This window comes from Tamandua tetradactyla, chromosome 7 (assembly GCF_023851605.1).
Source record: "Tamandua tetradactyla isolate mTamTet1 chromosome 7, mTamTet1.pri, whole genome shotgun sequence".
Classification (NCBI taxonomy): domain Eukaryota; kingdom Metazoa; phylum Chordata; class Mammalia; order Pilosa; family Myrmecophagidae; genus Tamandua; species Tamandua tetradactyla.
In genome coordinates, this window is record NC_135333.1 from 32509095 (window position 1) to 32527597 (window position 18503).

Sequence of the window (18503 nt, forward strand, 5' to 3'; positions counted from 1 at the left end):
AAAGATATGATTTGTGTACAAAGAGCACTTAAGTCCAGAGTACAGGAGGAAAAGTGTTTTTGCACGCTATGGGTTATGTTTAATAGGAAAACATCAGCAGTACCACAGCAACAGCAGGGGTAAATAATGGGGGGAGGGACAAGCCTTAAGTGGAAGTTTAGATTTCCTTTGTGGTGAGGGTGTTTTTATTGGTTATCTGTCTCTTGGGAACAATGAAATTATCTAAAATTTAGAGTGTTGATGTCCTGTGGACTTTGGGCATTATACATGATGCCTAATGAATACAGGTGACGAAGGATATGCTGACTCAGAAGTAGATTCGCAAACCTAGGTGTATACATATCATTGAATATTATCCTGCTACAAAAAGGAAGGAGGTTGTGAGGCATGTAACGATGTGAATGAGCCTATGGGACATTTGGTGAGGCAAAATAAGCAAGAAACCAAAGAACAATTATTGTATGGTCTCCTTTAAAAATACGCTTATAAGAAAACAGGGGCCTAGATTGTAAACTCTTATAGCAGACATATTTAGTTCAGAGCAGTAATTATTATTTCTGGATTTTGAGATGCTGTTTTATGTATCTATAACCTGGTATTTAGAGATAAGAATGAAGCCAATCAGGTCGGGATTATGGTAATTCAGAATACAAGCATAAGGAAGACATTATCTATATTTTAGAACCATACCTACTCTTTGAGACCAAATGAAGAAAGGTTTATTTTGTCTGGAACCTAAATTTTCTGTAACACATAATCTAACTCAACCTGTCTGGATAGCGCATGTGAACAATTGAAACACAGGGAGCCCAGAATAAGAATGAGGGCCTTTAATTCTGTATAGCTCAATGTAATGCCTGCATACATCTTAGAATATAGCAAGCAGATAATCAAAAAGTGTTGGCAAAGTCCTTTAAGGGATGGGAGAAAGAATATAGAACTATTAAACCTTAGCATCAGGGAATCCCCTGACACTGTGTCAAACAATAGGGGAACCAAATCAATAGGCCAAGCCCTTGATCTTGAGTCTTACTATTGTGAAGCTCATGTAGGTATCAGAGAAGCTTAGCCTACCTATACATATGTCTAAGAATTACTTCTGGAGGACCCCTTTTGTTCCTCAGTTGTAGCCTCACTCTCTCTAAGCCCAACTCCGTAAGTGAAATCATTGCCCTCCATCAGACATGACATCCAGGGGTCAAAGATTCCCTGGTGGTGCGGCAGATGACTCCCAGGGATGAGTCTGGCCCTGGCACCATGGGATCAATAATGCCATCCTGACCAAAAGGGGGAAAAGAAGTGTAACAAATAAAGTATCAGTGGCTGAGAGAGTTCAAATAGAGTTGAGAGGCTACTCGGGAGGTCACTCTTACACAAGTTTCAGTTAGACATTGCTACTTATCATAACTTGCCAAACCCTAACCAAAACCATTCCAGCCAATCCTAAAGAACACCTAGAGCAATACATATGATTCTACAAACATTCCATGCACTAGGGTAACTTCCCAGAAACCTACAACCTCCATATGGGTCCCTGGACCACTTAAGTCTGGAAACCTAGAGGGCTCAACCTCTCCAGAGCATCAGCTAATTCTATCTTTCTATCCCCACATTATTGACAGCTCGTTGCAACATGAAAAAGTTAGGATGGGCATAGCCCAAATATCCCTAAAGAGTAGAGTAACAAGATCAAAGGTGATGGTGGAGTTATACAGAGAAGGACGGTTTAACAAATGAATATGATTGCTGAATCATTAAATTTTGATATTTCATTTAGTCTCCAGTATCTTAGAGCAGCTAGAAGTAAACACCTAAAATTGTGGAATTGTAACCCATACCAAACTCTGAAATCTGTTCTACAACTAATTATTTTGCTGTCCTTTGAAATTTATTGCTTTTCTGAATATATGTTATTTTTAAAAAAAAAAAAAAAGTTGATTGTGATGATAAAGAACATATTTATCTGTTCTAGCCTCCTATATTCTGGAGCAGCTAGAAGGAAAAATCTGAGAAGATGGTGTGATAGTCCATGACAAACTCTGGTATCTATCCTGTAACTACTTGTTGAAGAGTGCTCTGAAAATTATTACTTTTTTCTTCTTTACTTTGTATATATATCTTATATTATACAATAAAAAAAGTTAAAAAGAATGAAGTCGAACCCCTCTCTCACACCATATATAAAAATTAAGTCAAAATTCATCAAGGACCTAAATTAAAGACCTAAAAACTATAAAACTTCTAGAAGAAAACAAAGGGGTAAATCTTTACAACCTTGCATTAGGCAATAGTTCCTTAGACGTACAAAGCATATCTAAGCACACATAGCCAAAGAAAAAATAAGTAAGTTGAACTCCATCAAAATCAAAAGCTTTTGTGCTTCAAAAGACATTATTGAGAAAGTGAAAGGACAACCCACAGAATAGGATAAAATATTTGCAAATCATCTATTGGATAAGGATGTAGTATTCAGAATATATAAAGAACTCATATAATAAAAGAAACAATTTTTTAATGTTCAAAGGATTTGAACAGATATTTTTCCAAGAAGATATACAAATGGCCAATAAGTATATGAAAATACAGTCAGTATCCTGAGTCATTAAGGAAATGCAAATCAAAACTACAAGGAGATACTACTTCAACACCTCCTAGGATGGCTATGATCCAAAAAAAACAATAATAAGTGTAGAAAACAATAATAAGTGTAGAAAACTAGAACCTTCATACATTCAATGGGAATATAAAAGGGTGCAGCCACTGTAACAGACAATTTGGTGGTTCCTCAAAAAGTTAAACTTAGGGTGCACAGGTGGTTCAATAATAGCTCGCCTGCCATGCAGGAGACTGACGTTTTATTCCCAGCCCATGCATGGAAAGAAAAGCTAAACATAAGAGTTACAAGCCAGCAATTCCACTCCTCACCACAGAACCAAAAGAACTGAAAACACATATTCACACAAAAACTTGTACATAAACGTTCACAACAGCATTATTTATAACAGCCAAAAAAGTGGAAATAATTCGTATGTCCAACAACTCATGGATGGATAAACAAAATGTTACAGCCAGACAATAGATTATTATTCATCCATAAAAAGTAATAAAGTACTGATGTACCGAAGCATGCTTCAACATGGATGAATCTCAGAAACATTATACTAAGTTAAATACAGTGGACACAAAAGGCTACATATTGTATTATTTCATTTACACGAAATGTCCAGAATAGGAAAATATCCATGAATAGCGAACGTGATTAGTGGTTACCGGGGGCTGGGGAATGGTGAGTTACTTTTAATGGATATAGGTTTTCCTTTTAGGATGATGAAAATATCCTGGAGTTAGATAGCGGTGATGGTTGCCCAATCTTATGACTATACTAGAACCCACTACATTGTACACATTAATATGGTGAATTTTATGGTATGTGAATTATATCTGAATTTTTAAAATAGAGGGAAATATTTACTCACTCTAGCCCTAAGTTGCCAATTAGTCCTAACCCTTTTACTACCAGACAAGTACTAAAAATAGAAAAGATGAAAAGAAACTACAACATAAGTTCTCAAAGAAACAGCCCTCATGTCCTCGCTGTTCACAGTCACTACCAACCACTACTAAATTAGAATGGCAGTCTAGGAATAAAAAGCTCACTCTCACTACTACTAAATCCACTGAACTATCCAGTCTCATCCTAATAAATGCTTTCCTTCAAGTGGTTGTGAAGTTTCATGTCTGGTAAGAGAGGAGGTATATGTGGTCCAAAGTGCCAGGTTTCAAATTATTATAATCCAATATATTCAATTCTCTATGAAATATACTATGTCAATCTTCCTTAATAGTTCTCCTATCATTGCTTTTTTACAGTTAAAAAAATACAAACCCCATATAGAGAAACCCAATATATCCCCCACCCAGATACCCAGGATCCACCAATATTAACATTTTGCCAAATCATTTTATCAATCCATCTATCTGCCGATTCATTCACTGAACATGAGTGTAAGTTGTATACATCATGCTCCTTGCACACTTAATACTTCCAGGGATATTTCCCAAGAACAAGGATATTCTTGTCATGAAACCATCTTAAGTGCAATTATCAAGATCAAGAAATTTAACATTGATATAAAGCTTACAGTCTGTACTCCTACCACTACATTATAAACCAACTCCTGGGTGCCATTCAGTCACCAATATTTTATTTCTTGTATACAAGAACATAAAGTAATTTTTCTATGAAAGATGTGTTTATAATAGCAAAAAACGTATTTGTTCTAGTATGACAATGAGTAAATACTGTATTGGGTTGATGTAATTATCTACTTTAGTAAAATCTGTTTATATAGTTTTTCAAAAGATTGAGAAATACAAACCCCATATTCATTAAAATCTTAACCACCAGGTAAATGGATGGGAAAAACTATCAAAATTAAACAATACATTTTGAAGAATAATATGGGAAAGGTGTAAGCACATTTCATTATATTCTTGTATTATAGATAGTCTGATAAACTATTAAGAATATTCTGGGTTATGGAATGTCTGGCTAATACAATTCCAATAGATACATAATTACAACATATATATGCTTATTACAAATAAACAAATAATTTAAATTTAAAAAGGTATACTTAACACTGAAACTGTACTGAATTTTACTCATTTCTCATGATTCATGAGACTGCTCACTTTAAACATGAATTATAATTTTACATTAGAAGGGGAGAAATGCTAATTCTTTCACTGTTATAGAATATCAGGCATTGAATCATCTCATATTCTACCTCTCTCTCCCTACTTCATCTTCTCCTCTCCTTACAGACCTAGATTTTTGTATTCATACAACTATTTCCATCTAATCATTGAAGATTCTATAATCTTAGGAAATATTTCCTTGGATTTATAACTAAATTTCAATCTAATTATAATTATGAATTACAGTTACATTATTATACCAAATTGCCATGTCTGTTTTATTTGCTGAATTCATTTTCCACAAGGTATCATTTTATCCAAAACCCAAGTGCATTAGTTTTACATACACTTTTGAGAAAAGAAAATATATGGCTCTGTAAGACTGAGGAATGAACACAAAAGATTAAAATGGAAAGAACTGTCCCGCAGTACATTTTAGAAATCTTCTCCCCAGCTGCTGTTTTAAAATGATCCATCCCAAACTCTTAATTTATATTGGCACACTGTATAAACTTCTGTAATCACTACCTTGGTCTTTTCCTGCTTCATCTATGTGCTGAAATTCTTTAAGGTTTGAAGTTTACAGAAGCCCTCTCTGCAATGCTGAATAACCTTCTTTGATCCATTCTTGATGAGATACTCCACCAGCATAAGGGTTTTATATACATGGTGCCAATTCTTCCCACGGTCACTCAGTCTCTGCCATAGCATATTCATAATCTCTGATAGGGAAATTGTGTTGAAAGTAAGGTCACTGATATCTATCATCAGAGAACTTGAAGGACCCCAAGGGTCATTAGAAGTAGCTTCCCTGACTTTTATTTCAGCATCTGAGTAATTTTTCACGAAGTTCTTTACTTGCCTCCTGAATGCCATCAGAAAGACAAGTTCGAAAGAGAGATGGGGGATGACAGCAATGGAATAGGAATTTGTGGAATTGGTTTACAAAACTCTTGACAGGTAATGAGTCCCCATATCTGCCGTTCCCAAATACAAAGGACAGCTCTCCATGTTGACAAAGAATCAATTTTCTGCAAAGGAAAAGCACAAAAACATGTAAGTTAAACCTTTCTAAAAAATGTTCGCAGAAGACCAAATCAGTCTGAAAAACCTAGCTTCAGCTTCTAAATTTTTCAGTCTCCTCACTGGGGACTGACCAATAGTATTTAAATAAATACAGGTGGTCTTTCTACCCCTAAAAGTTTCCACAGAAAATATTATTCAACCTCTTTGACCATTATACCATATAACAATTATTAAAGCATTCATATGGACAGTGGACAGGTTAATATAAGAAAATGGAACTTGGGCCTTGATAGCTCATGCTTAAGATAACATTGCCACATTTATAAACATTATGTTTGGAAAATATTTTAAATGATGGTGAAGACTGAGTTTTAGATACCCAAGTGGCCCAATGTTCCTCTTCGCAGAATGACAAGTCCTTAGAATCAGATTTAAATATGGTCTGCTTTCTCCATAATCTAAAAAGGAATGAGGTTGGTACAACTATTAAGACAAACAATCGCACTTCAGAAGACCCCACAACCAACTCACGATACCCTGAACCAATATTTTAGTCTAGATAGGACAGGTAAGGAAAAGGGTGAATTACTCTCTGTACTCATGTGAGCTTAGGGTTAAACAGTATCAGCAATAAGATTCAAATAGTGGAAGGATTTCCCTAAAACCAGGAATGATCAACATGTGTCTGTGAGCTCTCCAATCACACACGCAGAGGCCCATCTGGATTGACAAAGTGATATGTTTATTCCTTAAAGGAGGGATACAGTCCCTAAACCTTAAATGATGTTTGTGAATTGTCAGTTCATGGTTCACATGAAACCATTTCCTTTCCTTTCCTCTTTCATTATTCTGCACTAAGGTGGGTCAGGTAATTTGCAATTTCCCTAGGGAATTACTAGCATCAACAGCCACCAAGAAAGTATACCAAATTAATTTCAAGCCCTGACAAGCATCCAGACCCAATGAAGACTAGACCATCTATAATCAGATTTTACTAGAGAGAAACTGCACGAAAGTAAAACTGTTAAAATCTGTAACAAATGTGTAAGTTATTTTTAGTTTTTTTCTCCTTCCTAATATTTTCCACCCCTAGCTCAGATGTGATTAATTTCTGTACGTATTTTTAAGGAACACATAAATTTTCAGAAGTATACTAAATGAACTATCACTTCTTTTTAAAAAAAAAAATGGAGAAGGGGATAATTAACCTTTTTTGTTAAAGTACAATACATCTTCAAATAAGCAAGATACAAAGTGTATTGGTTTAATTAAGATTTCTCAGAAAGAGACAGAGCCATTAGAATCTTTTTTTCTTTTTCCTTTTTGGATAGCTATGTATCTATATTTTGGAGAACCAATCCTAATTTTTAGGTCTTCCTATATTCTCTAACCTGCCTTAAAAGAAAACTGTTTTTGAAAAATGTTTTCTTAAATGAATTTTCTGCCCTAGAAAAATATTGAAATAAAAGCCTTCTATTCAATATAGTAGTTTAAATGGATGTGCTTGATACTACACCAGAATTAAATACTTTACCAATCAGTAGAAAAAACACAAAGAAAAGAGTCTGAGTAAGGGAATATCATTTAGTCATGTACAGTACTTTGTGACATGAACAAAGAATATGGAAGACACCATTCTACTATTGACATCTTTAAGAACTAACAAGAAGTTCGATTAATTGGTTTTAGGTATATATTATATGTCAGTTTATTATGTATTTTAGACACCTGATTACAAACAAATGCTCAGTTTACTCATATTATCAAATAACCCTGAGATTATAATTACAGTGATGTTACATTTGAGACAAAATTAGTGCCCAAGAGGATAAATGTCCACACCTGAATCTGTTTTCTGGCTACCCCAATCCCTACAATATTTAGAAACGGAGGGGAAAAGTAGGGTAGTTCATATCACAAGTCTGTTACCTCTTCTGAGAGGTCTTCACCAACCTCACCAACTACTTACATCTCCCCATCATGCTCTTTGCAGTACTAGTTTATTTCTTTCATAGCACTTGTCTCATGATCTTGTATCATATACTCATGTATTTGTCTATTTGTTCATTGTCCTCCTCTACCACTTGAAGGCAGGGAGCTTGATCACCTCATTTACTACTGTAAGTCTATAGCCTAACAAACATCTAGTACATAGTAGGTATTCAAGAAACACGTTGAGGGAATGGCCAAACTCCTGAACAATTCTACCTTGGAATCAACCTGCATTGATTCTACAGTTTTGGATTATAAACATGACATTTAAAATATATAACCTAGTCCATGAATTGTCAAGTAAAATTTCTGGGGTTTTGCGCAAAGATTTTCAAATCAATCAACATGTTTCTTGAGTATCTACCATTTGTACAGCTTTCTGTAAGATATAAGAAATATAAAATACGTTTCTCCCATTTAAAACGTTCAGTTTGGTTAAGGCACTTTCTCCCTTAAATAATTCCAAAATAAACAAGTGTTGAGGTAGAAAAGACCTTTCAGCTTCTGCTTTAGAGCTGTCCACTTCCACAATGCTTTGCCAAGGCTATTTGCTCCCTCACCACCAACAACTGAATTAATAGGAAATCATGTAAATTATCAAGTGGCATTAAACTACCGATAATTTACTAGTAGTTTAGTAGTAAACTAAAACTACTGATTACTGATCAGTAATTAGTACTGATCCACAAGCTTTTATCCAAATCCCTTGAGGTTAGATGAATTACAGAATTCACATTTTTTTTTTGGAATTTTGAAGGGTAATGAAGTGCCTGTACCAGATATTACATGAAATCCACAGTAAAGGTAGGACAACTCTCCACAAATATATTAAAATGTTTGCAACTAAATACGTAAATATTCCCACCAAATGGACTAAATTAAGACTATAATGGCTGCCCTTGAGTTTGTGTCAGGTTTTGCTACTAAATAAATTAGGGTAAAAAAAAAAACAGCTTTCAAGCCTTTCTGGATTTCAGGATTGAGGCCAGGAGATTGAGAAGCTTAATCACTTTACCCATACACTTAGGACAGTAATGGCAACAACATCTAAGGGGTTGTGTGACCTGCAGCATCTCTGGAAAGATATGTATCAGGTGGTGCTACGATAGAGGGCAGGTAGTGTGTCCATGCAGGTGTCGCCTATTCATAGGAGCTCCACTCAGAAGGAAACAAGCTCTGGTCAAGACTATTATGGAAGGATGATTATAGGGGCATTAGGGGTGTTACTGGTTTCATGGAAAGAACACTGTAACGGACCAGGAAAACTTTTTCGAACTCCAATTGTGTTTTCATTCATTCATTCAGATAATAATTTTCAAGAGCTTACCATGGGAGGCTCCATTCTAGATACAGAGAAAGAGGTGCACAAGACACAGTCTAATGGCTACTCCTTACTGACCACTCAGTATGTACTCACACAGTAACCTTATTTGGGGCCTTGACATAACTCATCTCATTACTTTAATTAGGATCCCAACGGCAAGGATTTGAGGTTCTGCACTGCCATTTCCTAAATAAGGCTTAACAACTTCTTGGAGCCTCGGTTCCCTCATTTGCAGCAGAAGGAATAATTACCTGACAGGACTACTAAAAAAGGAAATAACGGGTGGAGGCTGAGGGAGAAGCAGCCCACTGTTGACTGAGTCTTTCGTTGGAATCCATTTCTTCATTCATTCAACAACAATTTCAGGATGACTACTGTGTGCCAGGCGGGTCACACAAAGGAATCACAGCAACAACTGCCCTCAGAGAGTGAATTTAGTGTGGAGGGAAAGCCTTGCCGAAGATGAAGCTTCTAGAAGCTAGGAGAGAGGTGATGGCGTCACACTGCAGGGAACTTGTCTCACACAAACCGAGCCGCATCACCCTTCTGTGACGACCTCGTTGTCCCACCCGCACCTGGAAGAAGACTGCGGGGAACCTGAGGTGGAATCCAAACAAGCGGTTCTAGACCCCTCTCCAACCCTTTCCCCAAGCCAGAGCACATTACCTGCGGAGAAGATCAGTTGTGGTTTTTTTCCCGTTCATACTCACACCCTTGTGAGACATCTGGAGGGCCAGCCTCTTCTCCAACCAGAACCCACTGACCGTACCCAAGTCCGCTTCCGCTTCCTCACTTCCGCCCTTGCACTTCCGGCCCCTCTTTAGTCTAGTGTCCGCCCCTCCTAGATCTTCAGAGCGAGGTGAGTGCAGGGGCATTTAAAGTGCCCCAGCTGGGAGACTTCGAGCGGAATGAAGGCACATATCTTCATTTAACAATCTGTTGGGCTGCAGCACAGCCCTAATCCTCCTTTCATAGAATAATTTTTTACAATTTGTGTTACTGATGTAATTTTTAACTGACTAGAAATGCCACCCGCTGCTGATTTCCGCCTCAGAGTACATAGAACGTAAAAGTGGTCTCTAGAGACGAAAAAGGCAGTGTGTGTGAAGGGCAATGATGATGTGCTTCCAGGAGAAGCTCGGGTACCTTTGACAGGCAGTCACCGATTTATTCAGTGAATACCCACTGTGCGCCAGACATCGGCCAAACATCAAGGACTCAGAGATAAAATGACAAGCCCTATGCCAAATGAGTTTACAGGCTAGTGGAGGTGACAGATGCCATCAGAGAACATCGTGACAAGGTAGGTAGAGCGTAAGGAGTGAGAAGACAGCATCTAATTTTGTCAAGGAGTATTTAAGGGAAGGCTTCACAGAACAGTTTACATCTGAATTGAATCTTAAGGGTGACAGGAAGTTCACTGGATGGACAAAGTAAAGGAGGATATTAGAGGCAAAGGATGCTTGTAAAGGCATGAAAGCCGAGAGAGCCTGTTATCTGGGTAAAACTGCAAGTGCTGTAGTTACTGTGGCTATCGCAAAGACTATTAGTGGAACAGCAAAGGAAGATAAAGTGGCAGATGGAAGTCAGATGATAATGAACCTTCTACATACTACCGGATGATTTTATCCAGTAGGCGATGAGTAGCCATTGAAAATATAATCAAACCCATGTTCCCTTGGTAACCCAGTGGAATATTGACTAGAATGGGGGAGACTTAGAAGATAGGAAAACACTTAGTAGGCTAACTTCAATCCTACTACTTCAATCATAAATACAATAATAATAGCCTACATTATTGACACTGACATGTAGATAGGTGAGTACAATATAAAATGATAGGAGATATGAAAGAAGTTGGATGTTTGAAATATTGTTTAGCTGGCTGTAATATAAAGTAGTGCAAGGAATAACTAGAAAGAAATTTAAAAGGTGGCCTGAAAAACAAATTGTTCTGGGCCTAGAAGGCCATGCTAGGGTGTTTGGACTTTATTTTATAAAGCAATGCGGTCAAACAGAATATTTTATACATTGAGTTACAGTTTACAATGTCTTTAATATGCATATATTATGTAAATTTCAAAGGGATTCTGAAAGGTAGAAAATCAGGAAGCTGAAGTTGGGGGATGTGTAATCATTCTACATTATTGAGAACCTGTTACATGCCAAGTACTATACTCAGCCATAGGAATACAAGAAACTTGTAGTCTAGTGGAGGAGGCTGGAATAAATTAACAGTTATAGTACAGCATAATAAGTGCCATGATAAAGGCAAGCATACAATGTTATCAAAGTAAGAGGGAGGCTTGTCTAAATCCACATAGTCAGGGAAAGTTTCCTGGAGGTGACCTTGAGTTGAGGTTGTAAGAACAAATAGGTTATATGAATTGCCCAGGAGTATTCAACTAGCAAGTCATTTATCTGCAACTTGAACCAAATCTTCTGCGTTCAAATTCTATGCTCTTTCCCCTGCCCTAAGGACCAATCTTTGGTCCTTGATGTTGAGCTCCACTGACATCTTCTGTCACAAGCCTAGTTATATTTTGAGGTTTTTTTCTTTTTAAACCCATTCATTTCTCATTTTAGAATTAATCTCTGATGCCACTGAAAAACAGATCAGAAGCATAACAGAGAGAATGTTATAATAGTTCTGGCCATAATTAAAGCGCAAGAAGTGGGTTTGGAGTGATACTCTTCTTTCACCGGCACCCATACACATAATATTTAAAGGGTAGAGGTTCCTGGACTTTGCTTTAATACATGTGGGAATGAGGAAGAAGGAATAATCTACATTGACTCTCAAGACCAAGATAAGGAACACAGTCTAAGAAGCAGGCTTGGCAGGAAATATAATGAATTCAGTTTTGGACATTTTGAATGTGAGGAACCCATAGGGCAACCGGATAAAGATGCCCTCAAGGCAGTTGATTTAGAGAGAACTGGAACAAGGAGAGGGTCTGAGCTACATCCACAGACCTCTGAGAATAGTCAGCATATGGAAGTGATCGAAGAGGCAGATGAAAATATGAGAACACGACAAGACCAAGACTGTTGTCCCAGTGAGGCCAGCAGCCGTGAGGGAGTTTGTTAGGCTCTGTAAAAGTGTAAAGCATTTGCTGGCCCAGTGGAATTAACTCTGTTAAAGCAATTTCCCCTGTTTGAGGCACCAGAATTTAGCTGCAATTCTGTAGCATCCACCAAATACAGATGTCCATTCTATGATAATAAGTGGTTTATTTTTTTGTTTGTTTCTGAACTCGGAGTTTTATAAAGTGAACAGTTTTCTTTGCTTGTTTTCCAGGACACCACCACTTATCATCTCCTTTGCTAGTTACTTCTCATTTCTCCAGAAGTCAACTTTGGCAGGATCAGTCCTTGGAACTCTTGCCTTTTCTGCCTCTATACATTCTCTTGGTGGCTTCATCCATTCTCATAGTTCTAAACATACCTCTATACTGACAACTCTCATGGTTCTATCTTTAGCCTAACCTCTCCTGACCTCCATCTAATTACCTATTTGACATCCCCACTGCTGTGTCTCGGAGGCATCTCAAATTTAATATGTCCAAAACCAGACTCCTGATCTTGCCTCCCAAACCTGCTTCCCCACTGTCACTCCTGTCTCAATAAATGACAAATCCTTGCTTCTAGTTTCTCAGGTCACAAACCTTGGAGTCATCTTAGATTCCTTTCTTTGTCTTGCACACCTCACATCATATGCATGGGCTTACCTTTGAAATACGTGGTGACTACCAAGACTGGGTATTGAATGGCTTCTTGATACTATATTTCAATATACAATAAAATAATAATATCTATATTTCTAGACTTTCTGGTTACCTATGTATTCAGAATGCAGCCACTGCCCACCACTGCTACCATCTCGCTCCCTGTTCTAAGCCCCCACCACCTTTTGCCTGAACAATTGCAGAAGTTAACTGCAATTTAACTTTTCTTAACTTTTCTCCCTCCCTCTACTCTTGCTCCCTTACAATCTAATCTCAACACAATAGTGGAAGTGATCCTTTTAAAATGTAAAACCTAAATCAGAGGATATCACCTCCCCCCCACACAGTTCAAACACTTCTATAGGCTCCCATCTCTTTCAGAGTAAATTCCAGAGGCTTTGGCATAGCCAACAATCCCTTACATGTTCTGACCCCTACTCCCTCTCTCACCTCCACGCTGACTCCTCTCCACCTCACTCACTGCTTCAAGCCTGCCCTTGCCTTAAATCTTTGCACTTGCTATTCCCCATATTTGAAAAAATCTATTTTCCCAGATAGCCGTATCTTTTTTAAAAAATTGACGTAAAATTTGTATTACACAATTCTCTGTTTTAACCAGTTTAAAGTATACAAGTCAGCTGCGTTGAGTACATTCACTATGCTGTGCAACCATCACCACTAATTCCAAGATATTTTCATCACCCCAAAAGGAAACTCAATACCCATTAAGCAGTCACTCTCCATTCCCTTCTCCCTCTAGCCTTGGCATCCACTAATCTATTTTCTGTCTCTATGGGTCTGCTTATTCTGGACATTTCATATAAATGGCATCATACAATATATGGCCTTGTATGTCTGGCTCCTTTCAATTAGCATAGTGTTTTCAAGATTCATCCATATTATGACATGAATCAGAACTTCATTCCATTTTATGGCTGAATAATATTACAGTGTATGGGTGGGCACTGGTTATTTCTAAAGTTTGTCTATTATGAATAATGCTGCTATCAATATTGTCATATGAATACCTGTTTGAATCCCTGTTTTCAATTCACTTGGGTATATATCTAAGAGTGGAATTACAGGGTCTTATGGTAATTCTATATTTAACTTTTTGAGGAACTACCAAACTATTTTCTACAGCACCTGAACCATTCTACATTCCCATCAGCAATGTATGAGGGTTTTCAGTCTCACCAAATCCTTACCAACACTTGATGTTTTCTTCTTGTTTAATGGACATCCTGGTGGATGTGACATAATATTTTGTGGTTTTGATTTGAATTTCCCTAAAGGCTAATAATACTGAGCCCCCACACTTTTTTCCTGGGCTTACTCAAAATAAAATAGCCACCCCCACCTCAGCCACTTTCCACATGGTTCTTTCCTTGTTTCAGTTTTTCTCTGTAATAGTACTTATTTTTTCTTCCATTATCAGAATGTACGATCCATGAGGGCAGGGACTATGTTTTGTTCACTGAAACAGTTTTAGCACCTGGAATAGCCCTAACAAATAGGTATTCAGAATGTATTTATTGAATGGGTAAAAAAGAAAATGTCTGAATGTACCTTATTGAATGAGAAGTATATATTTTCCCATAGTTAAACATAATTGTGTACAACAAGTTCTAATATTAATAATGACCCTTCAAAAAATTCACATATTCCTGAATCCTCTCAATTCTGCTGAAATTTTTCTGAGTGTCCCATAATAGTGAAGACTGGAATGCTGGCACTCTTATATTGGGGTCTCTATTTTAAGGTTCTGCCTTTGCATTCATTCACTTATAGTGCTGTTATGAAATAAATGATTAACGAAGCTTTGCTTCCCTCTCAATGTGCTTTAAACATGTCTGCTGAGCATGACTTAACTACCAGAAAAAAATTATTTCTGAGATTTTTCTGTTCTACATTCCATCCCACACTTACAAGGGGAAGGGTGATAGTCCCCTTCCTGTGGAACATCCTGTAAAAAAAGTACTTTCCTCATTGGGGGACTGTTTTAGTTTCTCTGCTGCTAAAACAAATACAGTGGGTTGGCTTAATAATAGGAATTTATTGGCTCCTGGATTCAGAAGCTGGAAGGCCTGTATCCACCCAGGGGGTCAGGATCAGAATTCTGGCTGGCCACCAACTTTGAATTTCCTTAGCTTTTCTGTCACATGGCAATGCACATGGCAGTGCCTTCTTTTTTCTCTTCCAGGTTCCATTGACTTTCACCTTCTTACTTTCCCTGTGGCTTCAATTTCCTTTGCATATATTTTAGTCATATTGGATTAAGACCTACCCTCATTCAGTTTGGGCAACCTGAACTAATAACATCCTCAAAGGCCCTATTTACAAAAATTTTCACACCCAGAGGACCAAGGGCTGAGACCTGAACATGCCTTTTGTAGGGGACATGATTCAGTCCCCAACAGGGACCAAGCTAAAAACACCATGATACTTCCTATATGGCACTATTCAACATTTCCCTTTCCTTCTCCCACCCTAGTCATGGAAGTTAAGGGACTCACTGTTTAACCACTGTCCTGGGAACTATTGAAGAATAAGAATTCAGTGTTTGAAATCCTGGCAATGGAGCTATTCAATGTAATGGTGATATCCAGGATGATCCTTGGAATACAACAGCTAAAAATCTCGGACCACAACACTTACTGACTTATTCTATGTGAACATCAATTCCTTAATACCAAAGCCAGATAAAGAAACTACAAGAAAAGAAAATCACAGACCAATATCTCTCATGAATATAGATGCAAAAATAGTCCACAAAATATTACCAAACTAATCCAACAGCACATGAAGAGAATTATACACCCTGATCAAGAGGGATTTAACCCAGGCATGTGATGGTGTTTCAACACCAAAAAATCAATCATTGTAATGTACTGCATTAGTAGGACAAAGGAAAAAAAACAAACATAATCACTTCAAAAATTAAACAGAAAAGACATTTGACAAAATACAGTACCCCTTCCTGATAAAAACACTTAGAAAATGAGGAATAGAAGGAAACTCTCTCAACATGATAAAGAGTGAATATGAAAAACCCACAGCTAACATCATACTCAATTGTAAAAGACTGAAAGTTTTCCCCCTAAGATCAGGAACAAGATAAAGATACCCACTCACCACTGTTATTCAACATCGTACTCATAGTCCTAGCCAGAGTCACTAATCCAGAAAGAGAAATATATAGTGTCCTTCTTTGTCCCTTTTCACTGTTTTACATTTGAAGTACTGCCTTTACAGTAATGACAGTTAAAAAAAAAAAGAATTCTGCCAGTCTGTGTCTTTTGATTGGGGAGTTTAATCCATTAACACTTAATGTCATTACTGTAAAGGCAATACTTTCTTCTACCATTTTGTCTTTTGGATTTTATATGTCATATCTTATATTTTTCTCTCTTTTTACACTCACTGATAGTCTTCATTTCTACACTCTTCTCCAAACCCCTCTCTCCTGTCTTTTCCTATCTGCCTATTGTGTTCCCTTTAGTACTTATTACAGAGGTGGTCTCTTGTTCACAGATTCTCTCAGTGTCTGTCTGAAAATATTTTAAACCCTCCCTCATTTCTGAAGGACAGTTTTGCCAAATATAGAATTCATGCTTGGCAGTTTTTCTCTTTCTCTATCTTAAATATATCATACCACTGCCTTTTGCCTCCATGGCTTCTGCTGAGAAATCTGAACATAGTCATATTGAACTTCCCTTGTATGTGATGAATTTCTTTTCTCTTGCTGCTTTCAGAATTCTCTTTGTCCTTGACATTTGGCAGTCTGATCAGTATGTGTTTTGGAATAGTTCCATTCAGATATCTTCTGTTTGGGGTATGCTGCACTTCTTGGATCTGTAATTTATGTCTTTCATAAGAGGTGGGAAATTTTCTGTGATTATTTCCTCCATTAGTCTTTCTGCCCCTTTTCCCTTCTCTTCTCCTTCTGGAACACCCATAGCATGTATATTTGTTTGCTTTATGATGTCATTCAATTCCCTGAGACCCTGCTCATATTTTTCCATTCTTTTTGCTCTCTGTTCTTTTATGTGTAGGATTTCAGATGTCCTGTCCTCTAGTTCACTCATCTTTTCTTCTGCCTCTTCAGATCTGCTGTTGTATGACTCCATTGTGTTTTTCATCTGTTCTGTTGTGCCTTTCATTCCCGTAAGTTCTGCCATTTGTTTTGTAACTTATCCCTGTAAGTTCTGCCATTTGTTTTGTGTTTTTTTTAAGCTTTTGGGTTCTTCTTTATGGTCTCCTAATGTCTTCTTTATATCCATCATTTCCTTTGCCATATCTTCCCTCAATTCATTTATTTTATTTTTTATTAGATTTAACATGTTTGTTTAAACGTCTTTAATTAGTTGTTTCAACTCCTGTATCTCAATATAAGCATTAGTTTATTCCTTTGACTGGGCCATCTCTTCATTCTTCCTAGTATGATTGATAATTTTCTGCTGGCGTGTAGGCATTTGATTTCCTTGATGAGTGTATTCTGGAGGTTATTTTTACTCTTTTACCTAGGGTTTACTTATTGGTTGGCTTTGCTCTCTGTGTATTCTTTGACATTCAGTTCAAAAATTCTGACCAGAATTTTTCAGCTTTTGTTTGTCTGGTTCTTGCCCTGCCTATTTGGAACCTTTTTTTTTTTTGAGGAGGTCTTCCCAGATGTGATCAACCCCAATCAGACTTTCCAAGACAAGACAGGTCCAGGTCCCAGGAGGAAGGTGTAATCGATATCAAGTTTCCCTGAGGATGAGACCCCACAGGTGTTAGACTTTCCTGTGAAGCCTCTAAATTCTATGCTTTTCCTATCCTCCCCAGCAGGTGATGCTTGTAGCCCCCACCTCCCCACCAGCATAAAGTGGTGTGATACCTTTCATTCTCAGCAGAACCTGTCCTTCCAGGGACATGGCTGAGACAGAGGCTGAGGTAGAAAGCAAGGTTAAACTGTTTCTGTTCTCCAGCTCCTGGGGTCTGAATTCTCTGAGTGAGAGCCACCAATTGAACTGGTCCTCCCCACCTTTTCTTGGGGAAGATATGCCCTTTAGGGAATTATCTTCTTCACTTTTAGGTATTTTGTCTCTCAGACATATCTTACCTCTTCCCTTGCCTGGGTCAGTGTTGACAATTGAAAATGCCTGAGGTTTTATCTAATGAACTACTTAAAATAAAAAAATGGAAAAAAAAAGAAGAAATCCCTTTTCAGAGCCAGTCCCCAGCCCCCAAGTTTCACCAGTCAAGAGCCAGCATTGATACTCAGCTCTATGTGTCCCTTTTCTTGGGGCACAGTCCTTTTCCAGTTTTTGAGCTCAGCTGACTCCAAAAGGCTCTATTTTTGTTTTTGTTATTTTTCCATCAGCCCTACCTCCTCTCTGCTGGAAGGGACCTCAGAGTTCCTTTCCTGCTTGCTGTGGGTTTATCTGTCCTTGGAGCTTATATTCAGCAGTCCAGATTTGTTCATTTTAACCACAATTGAAGCTTGGTTGAGCTATCTTCCCTTGATCCTAGAAGATACTGCTTCTTTTCCCTACAGGAAAGTGTCTTCAACACAGCCTGCTGTGCCAGCAGTTTGAGGCTTTACTTATAGCTCTGCACAGTGATCTTGGCCCTTCCACTCATTCCAGACTGGTGTATGATGTGTCTGGTCATATATATCCCCCAAACAGTTGTTACAGTCTTTGATTATTTGCCAGCTGCTCTAGAGGCTAACTGAATTCCACACTTTC

At 37.7% G+C, this 18503-nt stretch overlaps 2 protein-coding genes across 7 annotated transcripts in view; one reads left to right on the forward strand and one right to left on the reverse strand.

Moving 5' to 3' along the window:
- The window catches only part of ENTHD1 (ENTH domain containing 1), a 321748-nt gene that overhangs the window by 230441 nt on the left and 72804 nt on the right, over positions 1-18503 (reverse strand). The window contains 2 exon segments of the mRNA XM_077168183.1: positions 5230-5265; positions 5268-5732. Coding sequence (XP_077024298.1) covers positions 5230-5265; positions 5268-5577 — 346 coding nt within the window. The 5' untranslated portion in view covers positions 5578-5732.
- The window catches only part of GRAP2 (GRB2 related adaptor protein 2), a 76534-nt gene continuing 67528 nt past the window's right edge, over positions 9498-18503 (forward strand). For 2 of the 6 annotated variants that reach the window (XM_077168892.1, XM_077168893.1), the window contains exon 1: positions 9499-9902. The gene's annotated coding sequence lies outside the window, so the exon portion shown is untranslated. Of the gene's footprint in view, positions 9903-10174; positions 10347-18503 lie in introns of all 6 variants that reach the window. The other 4 variants (XM_077168891.1, XM_077168889.1, XM_077168894.1 and 1 more) reach the window with 4 other exon arrangements.